Genomic DNA, 15048 nt, shown 5'->3' with positions numbered 1-15048 from the left:
CAAGTCACGTAAAGAAGCTGTCACTCCGTCCCGGCAGCCAGGATCCCTCCATGTTGGAGACAGCATTCCATGAACAGTGTGTGGCGGATGGGTTGAGGGGCAGAACAGTGGGGGGGGCAGGGGTGTCCCACGGTGCCTGTCTCTGCACCCACACATCCCACTGGTGAGGCGAGGTTGGACCTGATGATGCAGCTGTGGAGTGAGCGGAGTCACAGCATTCCTGGGGCAGAGGGATGCAACAGGATGGGACCTGCCACCCCCAGCTCCTCATCCCCATGGATAAACGCAGAATTTCCTCACTTGCCTCGTCACTAAGCTGAGGCCAGGGCTGGCCCCGCAATGGGGGGGCTTCCCGCGAGCTGGCGATGCCCCCGGCTCCCCGCGGCATCCTGCGGCTGCAGATGTGTCATGGCTCAGCCGCTTCCCTTCGAAAGTCCCCACCGGGTGGCCCTGGTGGGGGGTCTGACTCACCCGGACCCCCCGCCCCCCCCCGCCCCCATCCTGCACGGCCTTCCCCCCAGCCCTGGCAGCCGGCCCCGCCGGAGCCCGCCCCCCCCCCGGCCCCGCCGCCGCTGCCCGCGGTCCGAGGGCGGGGAGCACAGCCTAGCGGCGGCAGCGAAAAAAGAACCGGGCTGCCGGTGCTCGCCCCCCCCGCACACCGGCCGGGCTCCGGGGGCAGCCCGGGGTGAGGGGGGAGCCGCTGCGGTCAGCGGTGCGGTGGTAAATCCTGCCCTTCCACAGGGCCAAGTGCGAGGTCCTGCAGCACAGTCGGGGCAACTCCAGAAGCAGTGCGGGCTGCGGGATGGATGGGTGGGTGGATGGAAGGAGAGAAGCCCGGCTGAGAACGACTTGGGGATACTGGCGGATGAAAGATATTATATGAGCCAGCAAAGTGCACTTGCAGCCCCAAAAGCCACTTGTATCTGGGACCACAAAACAAGGAGTGTGGCCAGCAGGGCGAGGCGGGGTGATGCTTCCCCTCCATTCTGCTTCGTGAGACCCCCACCCGGAGTATTGCATCCAGCTCTGGGGTCCTTGGTAGAAGAGAGGCACGGACCTTTTAGAGCAGGTCCAGAGGAGGGCCACAAAAATGGTCAGGGGGCTGGAGCACCTCTGCCCTGAAGAAATGCTGAGAGAGCTGGAGTTGTTCAATCTGGAGAAGAGAAGGCTCAAGGAGATCTTATTGCAGCCTTCCAATATATAAAGGGCTTTACAAGAAAGACAGAGTTCTGAGACTTTTTACCAGGGCCTCTTGTTTTTACTGGTTTTGCGAGGGGCAACAGTTTTAAACTGAAAGAGATGGACGTGTCTCGCCCCCCCCCCCCCCCCCCCCCCCAGCAAGGCGAAGCGCGGCTCCAGCGCTCTGGGAGAGGCCGAGGTGTCCCCTGCCGCGGGTGCCAGGCTGGAAAGCCCCGAGCAGCGCTGGGGCTGGGCTCTCCCGCGGCCCCCGGCTCCGGGCCCGGCTGGGGCAGGGCGAGCTGCAGAGCTGGCGGTGAACAGCCAGGAGATGGCGGCAGGCGCTCACGCTTGGCTGTCCCAGCCCGGGGTGCCCCACGGGTGTCTGCAGGCACAGGGCTGTCCGCATCCTGCACTGCCAGCCCCGGCCCCGCTGGCAGGGAGCACATCAGGCACCAGCCTGGAGCCCAGCCTGGGACATCGCGTGCCTCAGTGAGGCAGGACCAAGGGGACCACAGCCACTCACAGGGCTCTGAGATGTCCGCCCAACCTGGGGACAAACCCACCCTGTCCAGGACCTTGAAACCACCGCCCGATAAGGGTGGTTAATGATCAGTGTTGGGATGTCCCAGCCAGAGGCATGGTGCCAGCTGCCCCAGAGTGACACCTGGGCAGAGCAGTGCCCTGCCCCACTGCCCCAGGACCTGGTGGCAGTGCCAGGCTAGCCAGAAGGGACGTGCCCTGCACCCATGGCCTCAGAAGCTGCCACAGCAAAGCCCTGCTTGTGGGCTGGACAGCTTGGCCTGCACCAGGTTGAGGCAGGATCTGGTGCCATGCTCTCCCTGGCATGAAGACAAACTGAATCTGCTGTTGGGTTGTCAGCAGCCGCGCTGGGCACACCAAAGTCTTCCCACCCGGACTTCTGGGGCTGGCAGCGCCCAGAGGAAGCGCTGAGAGGGGCCCTGGGATAGCCTGAACCCAGCTCCCCAAGGCACCATCCTGCACTGCAAGGGGACAAGGCAGGGACAAGGGTATGACAGACAGCGGATGGAGTCAGGGAAGGAGGGCTCAGGCCAACAGAGCAGGCCCAGAGGTGAACCTGGTGCCACTGCAGCGTGTGCAGTGCGGTACCCATGCCAGTGCACAGTGCCGGCGCTGGCACATGACGTGTGGTGTCTGGTGCAGTGCCCAGTGCCGGTGCATGGTGAGGAGCGCCCAGCACCCACTGCTGACATGCAATGGCTGGTGTACAGCTCCCGGTGCTGGTACCGGTGCCAGTGCCACATGCTGCCTTGTGCCCAGAGTGCTGTGCCGGCTGCCTGGGGCACGGTGCCGCCGCGCAGTGCACAGCGCGTGGCGCCCAGACCCGGTACGTGGCACTGGGTACTGCTGACGCCAGTTCCAGGCACCTAGCACCCGGGGTGCACGGTGTGTGATGCCGCTGAGCGGTGTCCGGTGTACAGCACTTGGTGCACGGCATGTGGTACCCAGCGTGCCGTAGCCGGTACCCGGTGTGCCGTAACTGGTACCCGGTACACTGCAGCCGGTATCCACGGCCCAGCAGCGGGTGTGCAGCAGCTGGCACAAGATGCCCGGTGCCCGGTCCCCGCTGTGCATCAGCCGGTACCCAGTGCGCAGCAGCCAACACCAGCGCCGATACCCAATGCGCAGCACCCGGTGCGCGGTACCCGGTGCGCGATGCTCGGTTCCCGGTGCGCGGTACCCGGTGCCGGTGCCCGGTTGCCGCCTTCGCGCCGCCCCCCGCACCGCCCCCGGTGCCGCCCCCCCCTCCCCGTCGCCCCCCGGTGCCTTCCCGCCCCGCCCCGTCCCGTGCGCTGCCGACGGAGCATGGCGGGCTCGAGCGGCGGGGCCCGGCGGCTGCTGCTGCCGCTGCTCCTGCGCCCCCGCCCGCCGCCGCCGCCGCCGCGCACCAGCCGGGGGCCGCCGCGCAGGACCGGGGGCTCGGCGGCGGCGGCGGCGGGGCCGGCGCGGCTGAAGGGACCGGAGGAGCTACCGGGACCGGGGCTGCTCCGGACTTTCGTCTGGCTCTTCCTGAGGGGCTACCTGCTGCACACGCACCGGCTCCAGGTGCGCCGGGGCAGCCCCGGTCTGGGGGGGCTGCGGGGGGCCGGGGCTGCGGGGTGCGCGGGGGCCTGGGCACCTTGCACGGGTGCGTGGGGATGAGGGGGCTGGGAGGGGTGCGTGGGGTGGAGGAGCTCCCGGGTGGGCTGCAAGGGAGGGTGCTGTGCCCCGGGGGGGGGGGGTGTCTTTGCAAGGGGGGGAGTGGGAGAGTGCTGGGGGCAGGGTGAGATGAGCTCCGGGGGCGGGGAGCAGCCGCCAAGTGATGACAGGGAGTTGATCGGGGGCGGCAGGGCAGGGGAGAGGAGGGGCTGGGCGGCTGGGAGCACCCCTGCACCGTGGGGTGATGCTGGGGCCGGCAGAGTGGAGAGGGGCCAGCACAAAACTAGGTGGCCCAGGGAGGGTCTTGCCAACCCAGGGCTGCTCCAGCATCCCCGAGCCAGCCAGGCAGCCGAGGGCAAAGGTTCAGAAACGGCTCACGGGGGTCCTGGCATCCCCAGGCAGCCTGAGCTGCCCCAGCCGTGACAAGCTGGAGGGGTTGTGGTTTGGAGGGCAGGCGGCCAGGCAGGTGTTTGGGCAGATGGTACCCAGGCAGGCAGGGGAGGTACAGGCAGAAGTGTTTGTTTTCTTCTGTCAACACTTCCTCATACGTCTGATGAAGCAAGCGATGGGCTTGGGCGGCCACGAGCCAGCGGCACCTTCCAGCGCCCCGGAGCTCTGACCGGCCGGAGGAGCGTGCAGGATCAGGCCTCCCTGGCACCGCAGAGCACCGGGCACTGCCATTTGGAGAAGGGGCTGTCGCAGGGCAGCGAGGTCTCAGGGAGTGGGCACAGGAGCTCCCTGCTGCTCCCTCCTGCCCTTGGGGCTCTGAGCACGGCCCGGCTTTTCGGACAGATGCCCGCATGCTCTGGAGGTGCCTTTCCCGGATCCCTGCACCTCCGTCTTCTCTCAGACCTGCTCTCCGAGGCCTGCACCGTGTCGGGTCCCAGCTGCCAGCAGATGCTTGTGGGCAGGCTTCAACACGGGCCGCGGCTGCCCGCTGCCCCACGCAGTGTGTTTGCCCAGTGAGATGCCTGCGGTACCGGGGCGGCCATCCCTCCCCCTCCTCCTGCCACCACGCACGAGGAACGTCTCCCCGCGGTGACGAATCCAGCTGAATCCGGGCGCAGGCTGCGATGCAGTCAGTCACCAAGGGAGATTGTACCACGTGCATCCCCGCAGCCGCGGGGAATGGGGACCAGGGCTTCCCTGCTAGGTCCCCCACAGCCCCCCAGGCTTGGCCCCGCTCTGCAGGGGCTCTGGCAGTGCCCGGCTGGGGTGGAAAGCACCCCTTGGACATGGCCTTGTGCAGATCCACTTGCAAAGCGGTGTCCGGCTGCCCTCGAGGGATGCACTTGGGGGTCACGGTGCTCCCCAGTGGGGAGGCAGGCATGGCACCCTTGGGTGCGGCCAAGGAAAGGGGAGCTGCAGCCGGCAAAGCCCAGAGCGTGGCTGATGCTAGTGGATGTCCCTTAGCTGGCTTGTGAGCCTGTGGCCCCAGGGTCATGACCCAAGGGGTGGCAGCCTGTCCTGGGAGCAGCTCGGTCCTGCCCCAGCCTCGTGCTGCCCTCCCACCGCTGATCATTAACCACCCTTATCGGGTGGTGGGTTCAATGACCCACACGGGATTTGTCCCCAGGTTGAGCAGAGCTGGGGCCATGCTGGAAGCAGCAGGGCTTGGACCTGCCGACAGCTGTTACAATGACCCCTCATCTTGGCAGAGCCCTGTGCCTGGCAATTGTCCTTGTCCCTGCAGGCCTTGCTTCCCCAAAAGAGCCACCAGGCCCTCTGTGCATCTCGGGTGGGTGAGGGATGTGCCAGCCTGTGCCTGGGGTTGGTGCCTGGTGTGCTTAGTGCTGGCAGAGGACACGTGCCTGGAGACACCAGCCCAAGCCAGCTGCAGAGTGATTCAAGGATGGTGCCAGCTAGGGGGGGTCAGAGGCGGGTGCTTGGGCCAAGCTGGTGCTGAGGCGTCCCCGGGATGGGTGCAGAGCATGCTGGACACATGCAGGGCAGCATCAGGGCGGGGATGGATTGATCCAGCCCCAGTGCTGGCCCTGCCCCATTCACCCTGCCATGCTCTGGTGCATCGCAGCTGATGTCCCGGCGCATTTACGGCCCTATCTGGAAGTCGACCTTCGGGCATTACGAGAACATCAACATTGGGAGCCCAGTAGTGCTGGAGCAGCTGCTACGGCAGGAGGGCAAGTACCCCATGCGGAGTGACATGGCTCTGTGGAAGGAGCACCGGGACACCCGGCGCCTGCCCTACGGACCCTTCACCGAGTGAGTCCTGCCCTGGCTGCGCACTGCGGGGCGGCAGGCGGCCCCTGTCCCTTCCTCGGGTGTAGGGCCTGGGTGGCAGCTGGCATTGCTCCCTCTCCTGCAAGCAGTGTGTGTCCCCCCAAGCAGAGGGGCATGGCCATGGCGGGTGGAAAGACCCCCAGGGTGGTTCCAGCCTGGTGTGGGGAGGATGCACCCAGGGATTAGGAACCTGCTGCCAGCCACTGACCGCTGCCCGGCTGTGCCCCGGCGCTGAGCCCCGTCCCCATGCAGGGAAGGGGAGCGCTGGTACCGCCTGCGCCAGGTCCTCAACAAGCGGCTGCTGAAGCCCTCGGAGGCGGTGCTGTATGCGGACGCCATCGGGGAGGTGGTGTCGGACCTGATGGTGCGGCTGCGGGACGAGCGGAGCCGCAGCCCCTCGGGGGTGCTGGTGGGGGACGTGGCCAACCTGCTCTACCGTTTCGCCCTGGAAGGTAGGGGGGTCCTCCCCCTCACCCCTGCCCTGCCCTCCTCTTCCCATCCCCGCAGGGGTCTGGATGAGGCCTTTCCCCTGCAGGGATCTCCAATATCCTCTTCGAGACGCGCATTGGGTGCCTGAAGCGGCAGGTCCCTGCCGAGACCCAGCGATTCATTGACTCCATCAACCTGATGTTCAAGAATTCTGTCTTTGCCACTGTCCTGCCCCGATGGAGCCGCAAGGTTCTGCCCTTCTGGGACCGCTACCTGGACAGCTGGGACACCATCTTCGCCTTCGGTGAGCGGTGATGATAGGGGCCCGGTGTGGTGGGATCAGACTGATTAAGGACCCTCAGAAGTGGGGCAGCGTCCGACCATGTGTCCTTTTCGCCACTCTCGCTCTGTCAGCGCTGGGTCCCGCTCTCTGTCCCTGCAGGCAAGACCCTGATTGACCGAAAGATGGAGGAGCTGGAGGGGCAGGTGGAGCGGGGCAAGGAGGTGTCTGGCTACCTGAGCTACCTGCTGGCCAGTGGCAGGCTTAGCCTGGACGAGGTCTACGGCAGTGTGGCCGAGCTGCTGCTGGCCGGTGTGGACACGGTGAGAGCCAGGCCACTGCCACCGGGGAATCCCTGCTGAGCTCTGTGCCGGCAGGGAGCCACGGGGGCATCCTCAGCTGCGCTCCCCAGCCCCTGTGAGCTCTGGGCTCTGGGTGATTGGGGGCTGATGCCCCACAGGGGCAAAACCTCAGGGACCGGTCAGTACAGACCCTGTTCTTTGCTCTGCTCCCTGCCCTGTTCCCTGCCTCAGTTTCCCCTGTGCTTGCTGCCCCTCATCCCTGCTTCCCCACACACCAGAGCAGAGGCTGTCTGGTGCCATAGTGGTGCTGTGCTTGGCACAAGGCTGCTCAGGTGCTGGTCCCATCTCCCTCACTCCCCTCGGCGCTCCGCTCCTCCAGACCTCCAACACGCTGTCCTGGGCCCTGTACCACCTCTCCCGGGACCCAGGCATCCAGGAGGCCCTGTACCAGGAGCTGAAAGCCGTTGTGCCTGCTGACCGGTTTCCTGGTGCCGAGGATATCCCCAAGATGCCGATGCTTCGGGCCGTTATCAAGGAGACTCTGAGGTACGGCCCAGCCTTTCCACTACCCCAGGGTCCTGGAGCTGCTGAGCAGTGGGAGATGCTCCCCCTTGTCCTGCCTGTGGCTCTCTCCCTCTGGGGTCCCCCTGTGGGTCCTGCTCCCCCACTAACTCTCCCCATATCCCAGGGTCTACCCCGTGGTGCCCACCAATGCCAGGGTCTTCTATGAGAAGGACATTGTCATTGGAGACTACCTCTTCCCCAAGAACGTGAGTGGGGGCTGTGCCATGGGGACCCCCGCTGCACCCAGTGGGGCTGGGCAGGCATGATTTAACCCCCCCCTACTTCTTGCCCCGCAGACCCTCTTTGTCCTGGCACATTACGCGATGTCCCACGATGAGACCTACTTCCCCGAGCCTGAGCGGTTCCTGCCCCAGCGCTGGCTCCGGGGCCACGGCTCCCCCCACCACCCCTTCAGCTCCATCCCCTTTGGCTACGGGGTCCGCGCCTGTGTTGGCCGCCGCATCGCCGAGCTGGAGATGCACCTGGCCCTCGCCAGGGTGAGTAGGGACACCCCACCCCAGGTAACTCACCACAAACTGGGATGGGGGCCCCAGGGAGTCCCTGCCACCCAACTTCTCTCCGCAGATCATCCAGGCGTTCGAGGTGCGGCCGGACCCCCGTGGTGTGGAGGTGACGTCTGTGTCCCGCATCGTTTTGGTGGCTGACAAGCCCATCAACCTGGAGTTCATTGCTCGCCCAGGGGCCCCCTGACTGTGTGTCCATGCCCCCACCCTGGGTGCCAAGTGGGGACCCCCGCTGCCCCACGAGGAGGGGCAGGAAGGCAAACCCACCCCAGCACCCACTTGCTGCCCAGATAAGGCTGGGAGGCTCCCAGCCCCACTGTGGGGAAGATGGCGGGGATGAGGGATGCCCCCAAATTGCTCCTGGGGCACTGGTATCCCCCTACCCCAAATCAGCAGGAGGCTTGGGGAACTGCTGTGCCTTTCACATGCCGCAAGGGGTTGTGTCCCCCCCCATCCTGTGCCCAGCTGGGCTGCGTCGGGGACCTGGGAACTCTGCCGGGGCCGGGGAGGGAAGCGGGGAGGGGGTTTGCAGCCGTTCGGTGTCTCCTTCGTCCCGTCCTTGTGTAGCTGTGCGTGGATCTGTGCCTGGAGCCAGGACATCTGGGTCCTCTCTGAACAGCTGACCTTGGCCTCAGCCACTTCTCTGTGCCTCAGTTTCCCCCCCTGCCTCCGAGGGGAGGGTCAAGTGCCAGCAGGGGTTTGGGGGTTGTGCCTGGTCCCGAGGGACAGCACTGGCCATGGGCAAGTGCACCAATAATGCAGCACGTCCCCCGTGATGGGGAGGAGGCCTGTCACCACCCAGCGCTGGTATCATGTCCCCTGGCAGCACCAGCCAGCACAGGAGGGGTGTGGAGCACCCGGGACCTTTCACTATCAGCCGTTATTTCACTGAGATGTTGATATGGGGTCACGGGAATGGGGGCAGGACTCGCTCTGGGTGAAGAAGCCGGGGGAGGATCAGCTCAGCTCCCCCACCCCGTCCCCAAGCAAGGCCATGGGGCTGTTATCAGGGCCATCGCAGGGGCTTAGAGCTGGCAGCAGCCACAGGCAGGGAGGGGATGCATTACCACTGCCTCCTGGAAGGCTGGGGTATGGGGCACCCTGACAGTGAAACCCCCTCACCTTCCTGCCGCTTGGGGATCTTAGCTGGAGTGAGGGAAGCAGCAGGCAGAAACCCTGCTGGTACCAAGGCTGCTGTCCCTGGGATGTCCCCAAGGGGACCCGCACATCACCACCATTGTGGAGCTATCAAGGCTGCATGTCCTGAATCCCCGTCCCCCTGGCTCTACCTACATGGGCAGAGGTGGGAACCCTGTGCCAATGCTGCCCTCGCTGGCATCCCAAACGGGGTGCCCAGCCCTGCTGAGCAGCCTGTACCCCCACCCAAGCCAGCTCTCTCTGGAGGAGCCACGGCTGGCTGCACCCCAGAAAGGCGAGGCAGCAGTTCCCGGAACAGACTGCTTTATTACAACAAGGCTGAACAGACCCGCAAATAAATAAATACCCGATACCCACCCCAAAACATGCACAGGGTCCCCGTGCAAGTGCCCATCCTGGTGCCAGCTCTGGTGCAGGCTGCACATCTGCCAGGGAGCTCCAGCCCAGTGTGACCCTACAACAACCAAGCCTGTGTGTGCAGCTGAGCCTATGCTACCGGGCACAGCCGGCAGGACAGGGAGCCGAAGCACTTGAATCTGGCAGCAGGGTGGCAGTGGGGTGGCCGAGTCCCCCAGGGCCATGCAGGTCCCCGTGCCCACCTGTGGGCATGGCACGGCTCCTCCAGCACGGTGCCCATCGAGTATCACCATGTGCTTGCTGGTGCAGGGCACCCCCGGGCCCCCTTTTCCCTGGTCCCTGCCTCCCCGAGGCCAACAGGATCTGGCCCCAGACTCAAGACGAGCCCCAGGACCAGGGTGGGCAGGCAGGTCCTCCCCACAGAGAGCCTCCGGAGCCCAAACCTCCTTCCACAGCCCCAGGGCCACTCAAAAGGCCACCCAAGTTGGACGAGGCAGCGGCACTTCCCTGGTGTCTTCAGAGCGAGGAGCGGTCAATGCCTGTGGGGCAAGAGAGTGTGGGAGGCCGTAACCCCCACCCCCAGCAGGCACTGGTGCTGGGCTGGGCACCCTGCATCATGGCCCTCCATCCCTGGCTTGGATGCAAGTCCTGGGATGGGAGGGGGGCTGGCCCGGAGGGAGACATCCCGGTGGCCCGTTGCGGCTCCTGACACAGCCAACCCAACGGGCACCAGGGATGAGGCTGAATGATGGCACGGTGATAGGAACCAATCCCAGTCCTGTTCTTTGTGGAGCAACTGGGCGCTGCTGGGGGAACTGGTGGGCCAAGCCTGTTCCCCACCACCACTCCAAAAAAAGCACCTTTGGGAAGCAGCTGGGCGCCAGGGCCAGCTCCCCCCTAAATGGGTGCCACGGTGGGTGCCAGGGCCATGCCCATCCATCACCAGTGAGGACTCACCAGGCAGCAGGTGAGCAGAGCCAGGGGCAGGTGGCCTGGGAGTGAGCCCTGTCCCTGGAGTAAGCAGTTTTGCGGCCACCACAGGTGAAGGGGGTGGAGGGCTCTGCCAGCCATGGCCCGTGGGTCAGCCACACTATGCACATGGCTAGTGGTGGGCAGCATGTCTGGGGTGTGTGAGTGGGGGTCCGTCCCCTCTAGGTCCCCCAGGAAAGGCACTGGAGAGGCTCAGGCCTCAGGGGCGGCTTTGAGGCGAGGTCAAAAAAGGGCTTTTCACTTGGGATGCGTCACACCCCAAAACCCTCATCCAGCCCAAAGCCCAGGGACCTGCAAATCCTGCATCCCATACACTCCCTGGATGGCGGTCTAGTGGTGTCCCCATGGCAGGTGCCCACATCCTTCCTCACAGACACCAGGGATCAGGACCCCAGAGGGGAACCCCTGTGATTCTCATTTTCCCAGGGACAAGTAGCACCCAGGTCCTGCCATCCCCACCTGGGCACCCAGCACTGCCAGACTCCAGCTCCAGCCCCCTCCATCCCCTGGGCTGGTTTGGCTGGGGTGGAGGTGGGTGGCCCGAGCAGAGAGGTGATGAGGTGTGGGTGACCCAGCAGTGGGGAGGGGACAGGCGCGCAGTGGCGGGGGACGGCGCCTACCTGAAGTGGAGAGAAATGGAGGGTGCAAGTGGAGAAAGACGGAGCGTCGCGGGCTAAGAGTTAAGAGCATCGATACCTGCAGGAGTGAGCACAAGGGCCTGGAGGATGTCAGAGAGGGAGACGATGCCCCGAGGGTACTGGTTCTCATCCACCAGAACCAGGCGATGGACCTGTGGGTGCAGGCAGAGCATCACAGGCGGGTCGGGCAGCGGGCGAGGGGAGGGGGCTGGCACTGATGCGAGGCCCCCCGGCCGCTCACCTGCTCCTTGGCAATGCGGTCAATGATGTCCTCCATGGTTTCGTGAGGGTAGCAGGTGAGGACCCCCTCCAGGCAGGTGGTGCGCTGCCGCAGTGCCTCCCGCACGCTGATGTCCAGGTTGTTGTAGGTCTTCTGGGCTGCCAGGTGCTGCGGGAGAGGTGGTCCTGCTCAGCGCCCCAATGTGTCATCGCACCCTGTCATGCCGGCACAGTGGGGGACACCAAGCCCTGGGGACGCCTGGAGCAGATCCACGCTGGCACGTGCGTGTCGCTGCACATGGTGTGGGTTTGCATGGGCACAGGCAGGTGTGAGTACCCCGCCAGTGGCATGCAAGGGGCCACACTGATGCCCGGGTGTGCAAACACACAGGGTACTCACAATAACGTCAAACCGGGAGTAGAGACCGACGACTTGCCCTGCAAGGAGAGAGAGTGCAGGGGCTGGAAAGGGGGACCTGGGGACTACCCACCATGCTCCCCCTGCACCCCAAGGGGCAGCCCAAGGGCCAGGAGGGGTTTTTGGGTGGGGATGGGGCCGGAGCCACTGGCAGAGGGAGATGGGATTGTTGCTGGTCCCCTCCCCAGGTACCAGCAGCATTGATGACAGGCAGGGCGGAGACACGGCGGTCCACGAAGATCTCCAGGGCGGTGTAGATGGGGGCGGTCTCAGGCACAACGGCCACATCACGGAAGGTGCCAATGCACAGCTCCTGCACCGTTTTCTTCAGGAAGTGTGGCTTGGGGATAGTGGAGCCCTGCAGTGGGGCAGGGCAGGGCTGGGCTGGCACCTACACACACCCCGTCACCCTTGTTTGTGCTCCTACACATTCGCTATGTGTGCACACACAGCCCCAGCACTCACAAAGATGTGGAGGAACTTGAGGATGCGCTTGTGTGTTAGGATGTGCAGGACATTGCCCGAGATGGGCTCAATGACGGGCAGGCGGTGGATCTTGTGCTTGATCAGGGAGTAGACAGCATCGAAGAGGCTGCGGGTGATGGACACACCGTGGGGGGATAGGGCTGCATCCCAGGCACACCTCCCACGGGGGGGGGTGCTGTCCCCCAGCGGGCAGGCGCTCACCTATTGCTCGGGGAGATGTAGACCAGCGGCTTGAAGGAGCCCTGCAGGTACACCTCTGCCAAGGGAGAGAGGTGGGAGAGGGGGTCCTCCAGCCCCCTCAGGCAGCCTCACACCCCCAGAGCCCACCTCCATGCCCTGTGTGACATCCCCAGCCCAGCCACCCCCATTGTCCCCCACTTTTTACCTCTCCAGGTCTCAATCTTGTGCTCCTCCACCTCATAGATCTGAACCTGAGGGCGGGGAGATGCCCTGGTCACAGTGGCCCCATGGGGGACTGAGGGGACTCTGGGGCACTTCCTGCTTCCCCAAGCATCCCACCTCATCGCCCTAAGCACAAGGATCAAATCTTGGGTGCCAGGCAGAGGGGCACCAAGCGGATGCTAGACTGGCCCAGAGCATCCCCCCCCCATCATGGTCTAGTGATGAAGTGGGGACCAGGAGAGGGAAGAGGGGATCAGGAGAGGTGGAAACAGCCCCTCCCTGCCCCATGCCCACCCCAACACCCTGTGGCCTCCCGTCACACTCACCAGGGGCGAGCGGTAGTAGCGGTGGAGGATGTTGATGAAGTCGGTGATGGTGAGCATCCCTGCGGAGACACGTGGGGCTGGCAGCACTGCCTGCACCCTCTCTGCCAGGCAGGGGAAGGGGCCAGGCGGTGCTGCTGGCACTCACCCACAAAGCTCTGCGTCTTGCTGTCCCAGAGCGGGGCGGCACGCACCCCGTTGGCCACCAGTGCTATGAAGGCTTTCTTGATCTGCTGGTGGAGTGGGGAGGCGGTCAGGGGGTCCCTGAGCCTGCTCCCTTCTTCCCCATCCCCGTTGATCCCCTGCTTTGTCACCTCCAGGGAGATGTCGAAGACAACAAGCTTGCAGCTGGTGGGGATGGCATCGTAGCAACAGTGGCTCCTCATGAAGTGCATGTAGACCTCGGCGTCAGGGCTCTGAAATTCGCTTTCTGGGCCCAGCCCCAGCACCTCATTGCCCAGCGTGAAGGTGACGGGTCTTGGACTCCTCCGCCTGTCCTCTTCCTCTTCCTCCTCCTCCCCCTCCTCCCTGGGGCACAGGGCCTCCGGGAACCCTGTAGGCAAACCCACCCCAGCCCTGGTCGGCGAGCTGAGCTGTCAGGTCTCAGCACCCTCCTGCCTGGGCGGAGCAGAGGGATGCTGTGGGATGGGGTGCTCTCAATAGACACCCCTCCCCGTCCCCCACTCCACAGGGGCAGCACACAGCACTGCAGCTCTCCAGCCTGCGGGAGCACTGTGAGCTGCTGGGAAGGAGCTGAGGAGTGGAGTGACGAGGGGTATGGGCAGGGTGGGCAGAGGACTGATGCGCTCATTGCATGAGTGAGCCAGCCCACAGCCAGCCCCCCCCCACCCCCCCCACCCCCCCCCCCCCCGTCACGCCTAGGCGCTGCCGGCTACCCACCTTCCTCCTCGGGGCGGGCAGCGGCATCCAGCAGCGCCACCTGAGGGGGCACACAGCGAGGGGGGGTCAGCAGGAACCAGCCCGGCCTCTCCCCCACCCATGGCTGCCGCCTGCACCCACACGGCTGACCCGGCCCCCTCCAAGCCGGGCAGAGGGGACCATCCTTTGAGGCTGGGCTCAGCCCCCATCCCCCTGGGGAGCTCCCTGCCCGGCCGGGACCCCCGGAGCCTGCCACCGCTGTGGTGGCTCTAGCTCGGGACGCCCAGTTTGTCCCCCCGGCTCGGAGGGGGAGGGCAGCGGGGGTCCCCAGCGCAGAGGGCAGGGGATGGCAGGACCCCTGGCTCCTCTCTCAGCTGTCGGAGCCGAGCGCGTCCCGCAGGGGCTCCGCGCCCATCCTCTCCCTCTCCCAACCCCGAGGTGTAAATCCCGGTCCTGCTTCCTCCCGTGCCGGGAGTCCCGCCGTCCCCACCTGCCCTCGGGGGACCAGGTCCACTCAGGGAAACCCTACAATAACAAGGGGGAGCAGCCTCAGGTGGGAGGGAGGGAGGCGAGCGCGGCCGCCCGGCTGAGCCGGTGCCCCCCGGTCCCCGGGAGACCCTGTCCCAGCAAAGCGGCACACGCGGTGCGAAGAGCAGCCCCGGACCACAAACCCGCTGGCACAGTCAGTGTTTACGAGCCACTCGACAATAACAAAGGTGCAGGGGCTGCTCCCTAAGGAGCCCAGAGCCAGCCCCGGGCAGGAGGCGACCCTCCACCGAGGTCCCCCCAACCCTTCCCAAGGGGCTGGGGACAGCCGGAGCAGGCGGGCGGGCCAGGCTGCTCTCCACGTCCCGGTCCTCACGACTTGCCTGGCCGTGGGAAGGGAACCGCCAGTCCCCCACATCCACCCCACCCCGGGGGTGGCCTGTCCCACAAGTGGGGGGCTATGGGGCCGTGCCCCCCTACCCACCCCGGCGGTACCTGGGGCGCGGCGGGGCCGGGGAGTCGCTCCATGCTGACTGCGGGGCAGCGCTGCTATTCTGGGCCCGCGGCTGGCGGGGGCCTGGCAGATAGGGTGTCAGCGAGCAATGCCAGCCATGCCCCCGCCACCGCCGCGGGGGGGGACACACACACACAGCCGCCACCACCGTGCAGCACCCGCAGCCACTGCGCCACCCAGCAGCACCGGGCTGGACGGGGTGGCCGCCGCTCCGGGGATTGAGGCGACGGAGGGGGTGATGGAGAGATGGCTGGGGTCAGAAAACCTGTCCCCCCTGTTCCGTGGACCCCCGTGCTCCAGGAGTGGTGCTGAGCACCTGCCAGGATGCAGCCCTGCAGCTGGAGTGGGCAGGGGGTACAGCCTTCCCCCCCCCCCCCCCCCCCCCCAACTCCCCTGGGGATGCTGGAGGAGGGCTGGATCCAGCCACAGGCTGGGCAGCAGCCAGAGCAGCTGGGCACCCTTTCTCCCCCACCCCGTGCTG

General features: G+C 65.9%; 2 protein-coding genes across 3 annotated transcripts; one reads left to right on the top strand and one right to left on the bottom strand.

Annotated features, from left to right (window-relative positions):
• Positions 1-3024: 3024 nt before the first annotated feature.
• On the top strand, positions 3025-7884 carry CYP27A1 (cytochrome P450 family 27 subfamily A member 1). The gene is made up of 9 exons (XM_086465881.1): positions 3025-3264; positions 5390-5580; positions 5851-6050; positions 6134-6331; positions 6470-6630; positions 6989-7155; positions 7298-7379; positions 7470-7670; positions 7759-7884. Exons 1-9 carry the CDS (start codon positions 3025-3027, stop codon positions 7882-7884), a joined length of 1566 nt encoding a protein of 521 aa, XP_086322007.1.
• A 1844-nt stretch (positions 7885-9728) lies between these two features.
• Positions 9729-14581, bottom strand: PRKAG3 (protein kinase AMP-activated non-catalytic subunit gamma 3). Of its 2 annotated transcripts, XM_086465885.1 has the most exons (13): positions 14549-14581; positions 13589-13628; positions 13003-13241; positions 12837-12918; positions 12692-12750; positions 12349-12394; positions 12165-12219; positions 11943-12069; positions 11670-11835; positions 11460-11497; positions 11082-11228; positions 10899-10992; positions 9729-9751 (listed from the first exon to the last, which is right to left on the bottom strand). In XM_086465885.1, the coding sequence occupies exons 1-13, from the start codon at positions 14579-14581 to the stop codon at positions 9729-9731; spliced, it is 1149 nt and encodes a 382-aa protein (XP_086322011.1). The 2 variants fall into 2 exon arrangements, with proteins under 2 accessions (XP_086322011.1, XP_086322010.1); XM_086465884.1 differs by lacking the exon at positions 9729-9751 and having other exon boundaries at positions 10876-10992; positions 13003-13264; positions 13585-13628.
• Positions 14582-15048: the final 467 nt, after the last annotated feature.

This window comes from Leptosomus discolor, chromosome 5, assembly GCF_034619465.1.
Source record: "Leptosomus discolor isolate bLepDis1 chromosome 5, bLepDis1.hap2, whole genome shotgun sequence".
NCBI classification, from domain to species: domain Eukaryota; kingdom Metazoa; phylum Chordata; class Aves; order Leptosomiformes; family Leptosomidae; genus Leptosomus; species Leptosomus discolor.
The sequence above is the reverse complement of the archived record's forward strand: the minus strand, read 5'-3'. Positions and strand labels throughout refer to the sequence as shown.

Bases quoted from the DNA above. Each gene is read 5' to 3' on its own strand.
- CYP27A1 (XM_086465881.1), top strand. From the start codon at position 3,025: ATGGCGGGCTCGAGCGGCGGGGCCCGGCGGCTGCTGCTGCCGCTGCTC. The intron at 5,581-5,850 runs GTGAGTCCTGCC...GTCCCCATGCAG, and splicing joins CCCTACGGACCCTTCACCGA to GGAAGGGGAGCGCTGGTACC. The intron at 7,671-7,758 runs GTGAGTAGGGAC...TTCTCTCCGCAG, and splicing joins TGCACCTGGCCCTCGCCAGG to ATCATCCAGGCGTTCGAGGT.
- PRKAG3 (XM_086465884.1), bottom strand. From the start codon at position 14,581: ATGGAGCGACTCCCCGGCCCCGCCGCGCCCCAG. The intron at 12,751-12,836 runs GTGAGTGCCAGC...GTGTCTCCGCAG, and splicing joins CAAGACGCAGAGCTTTGTGG to GGATGCTCACCATCACCGAC. The intron at 11,836-11,942 runs GTGAGTGCTGGG...GCCCCACTGCAG, and splicing joins TCAAGTTCCTCCACATCTTT to GGCTCCACTATCCCCAAGCC.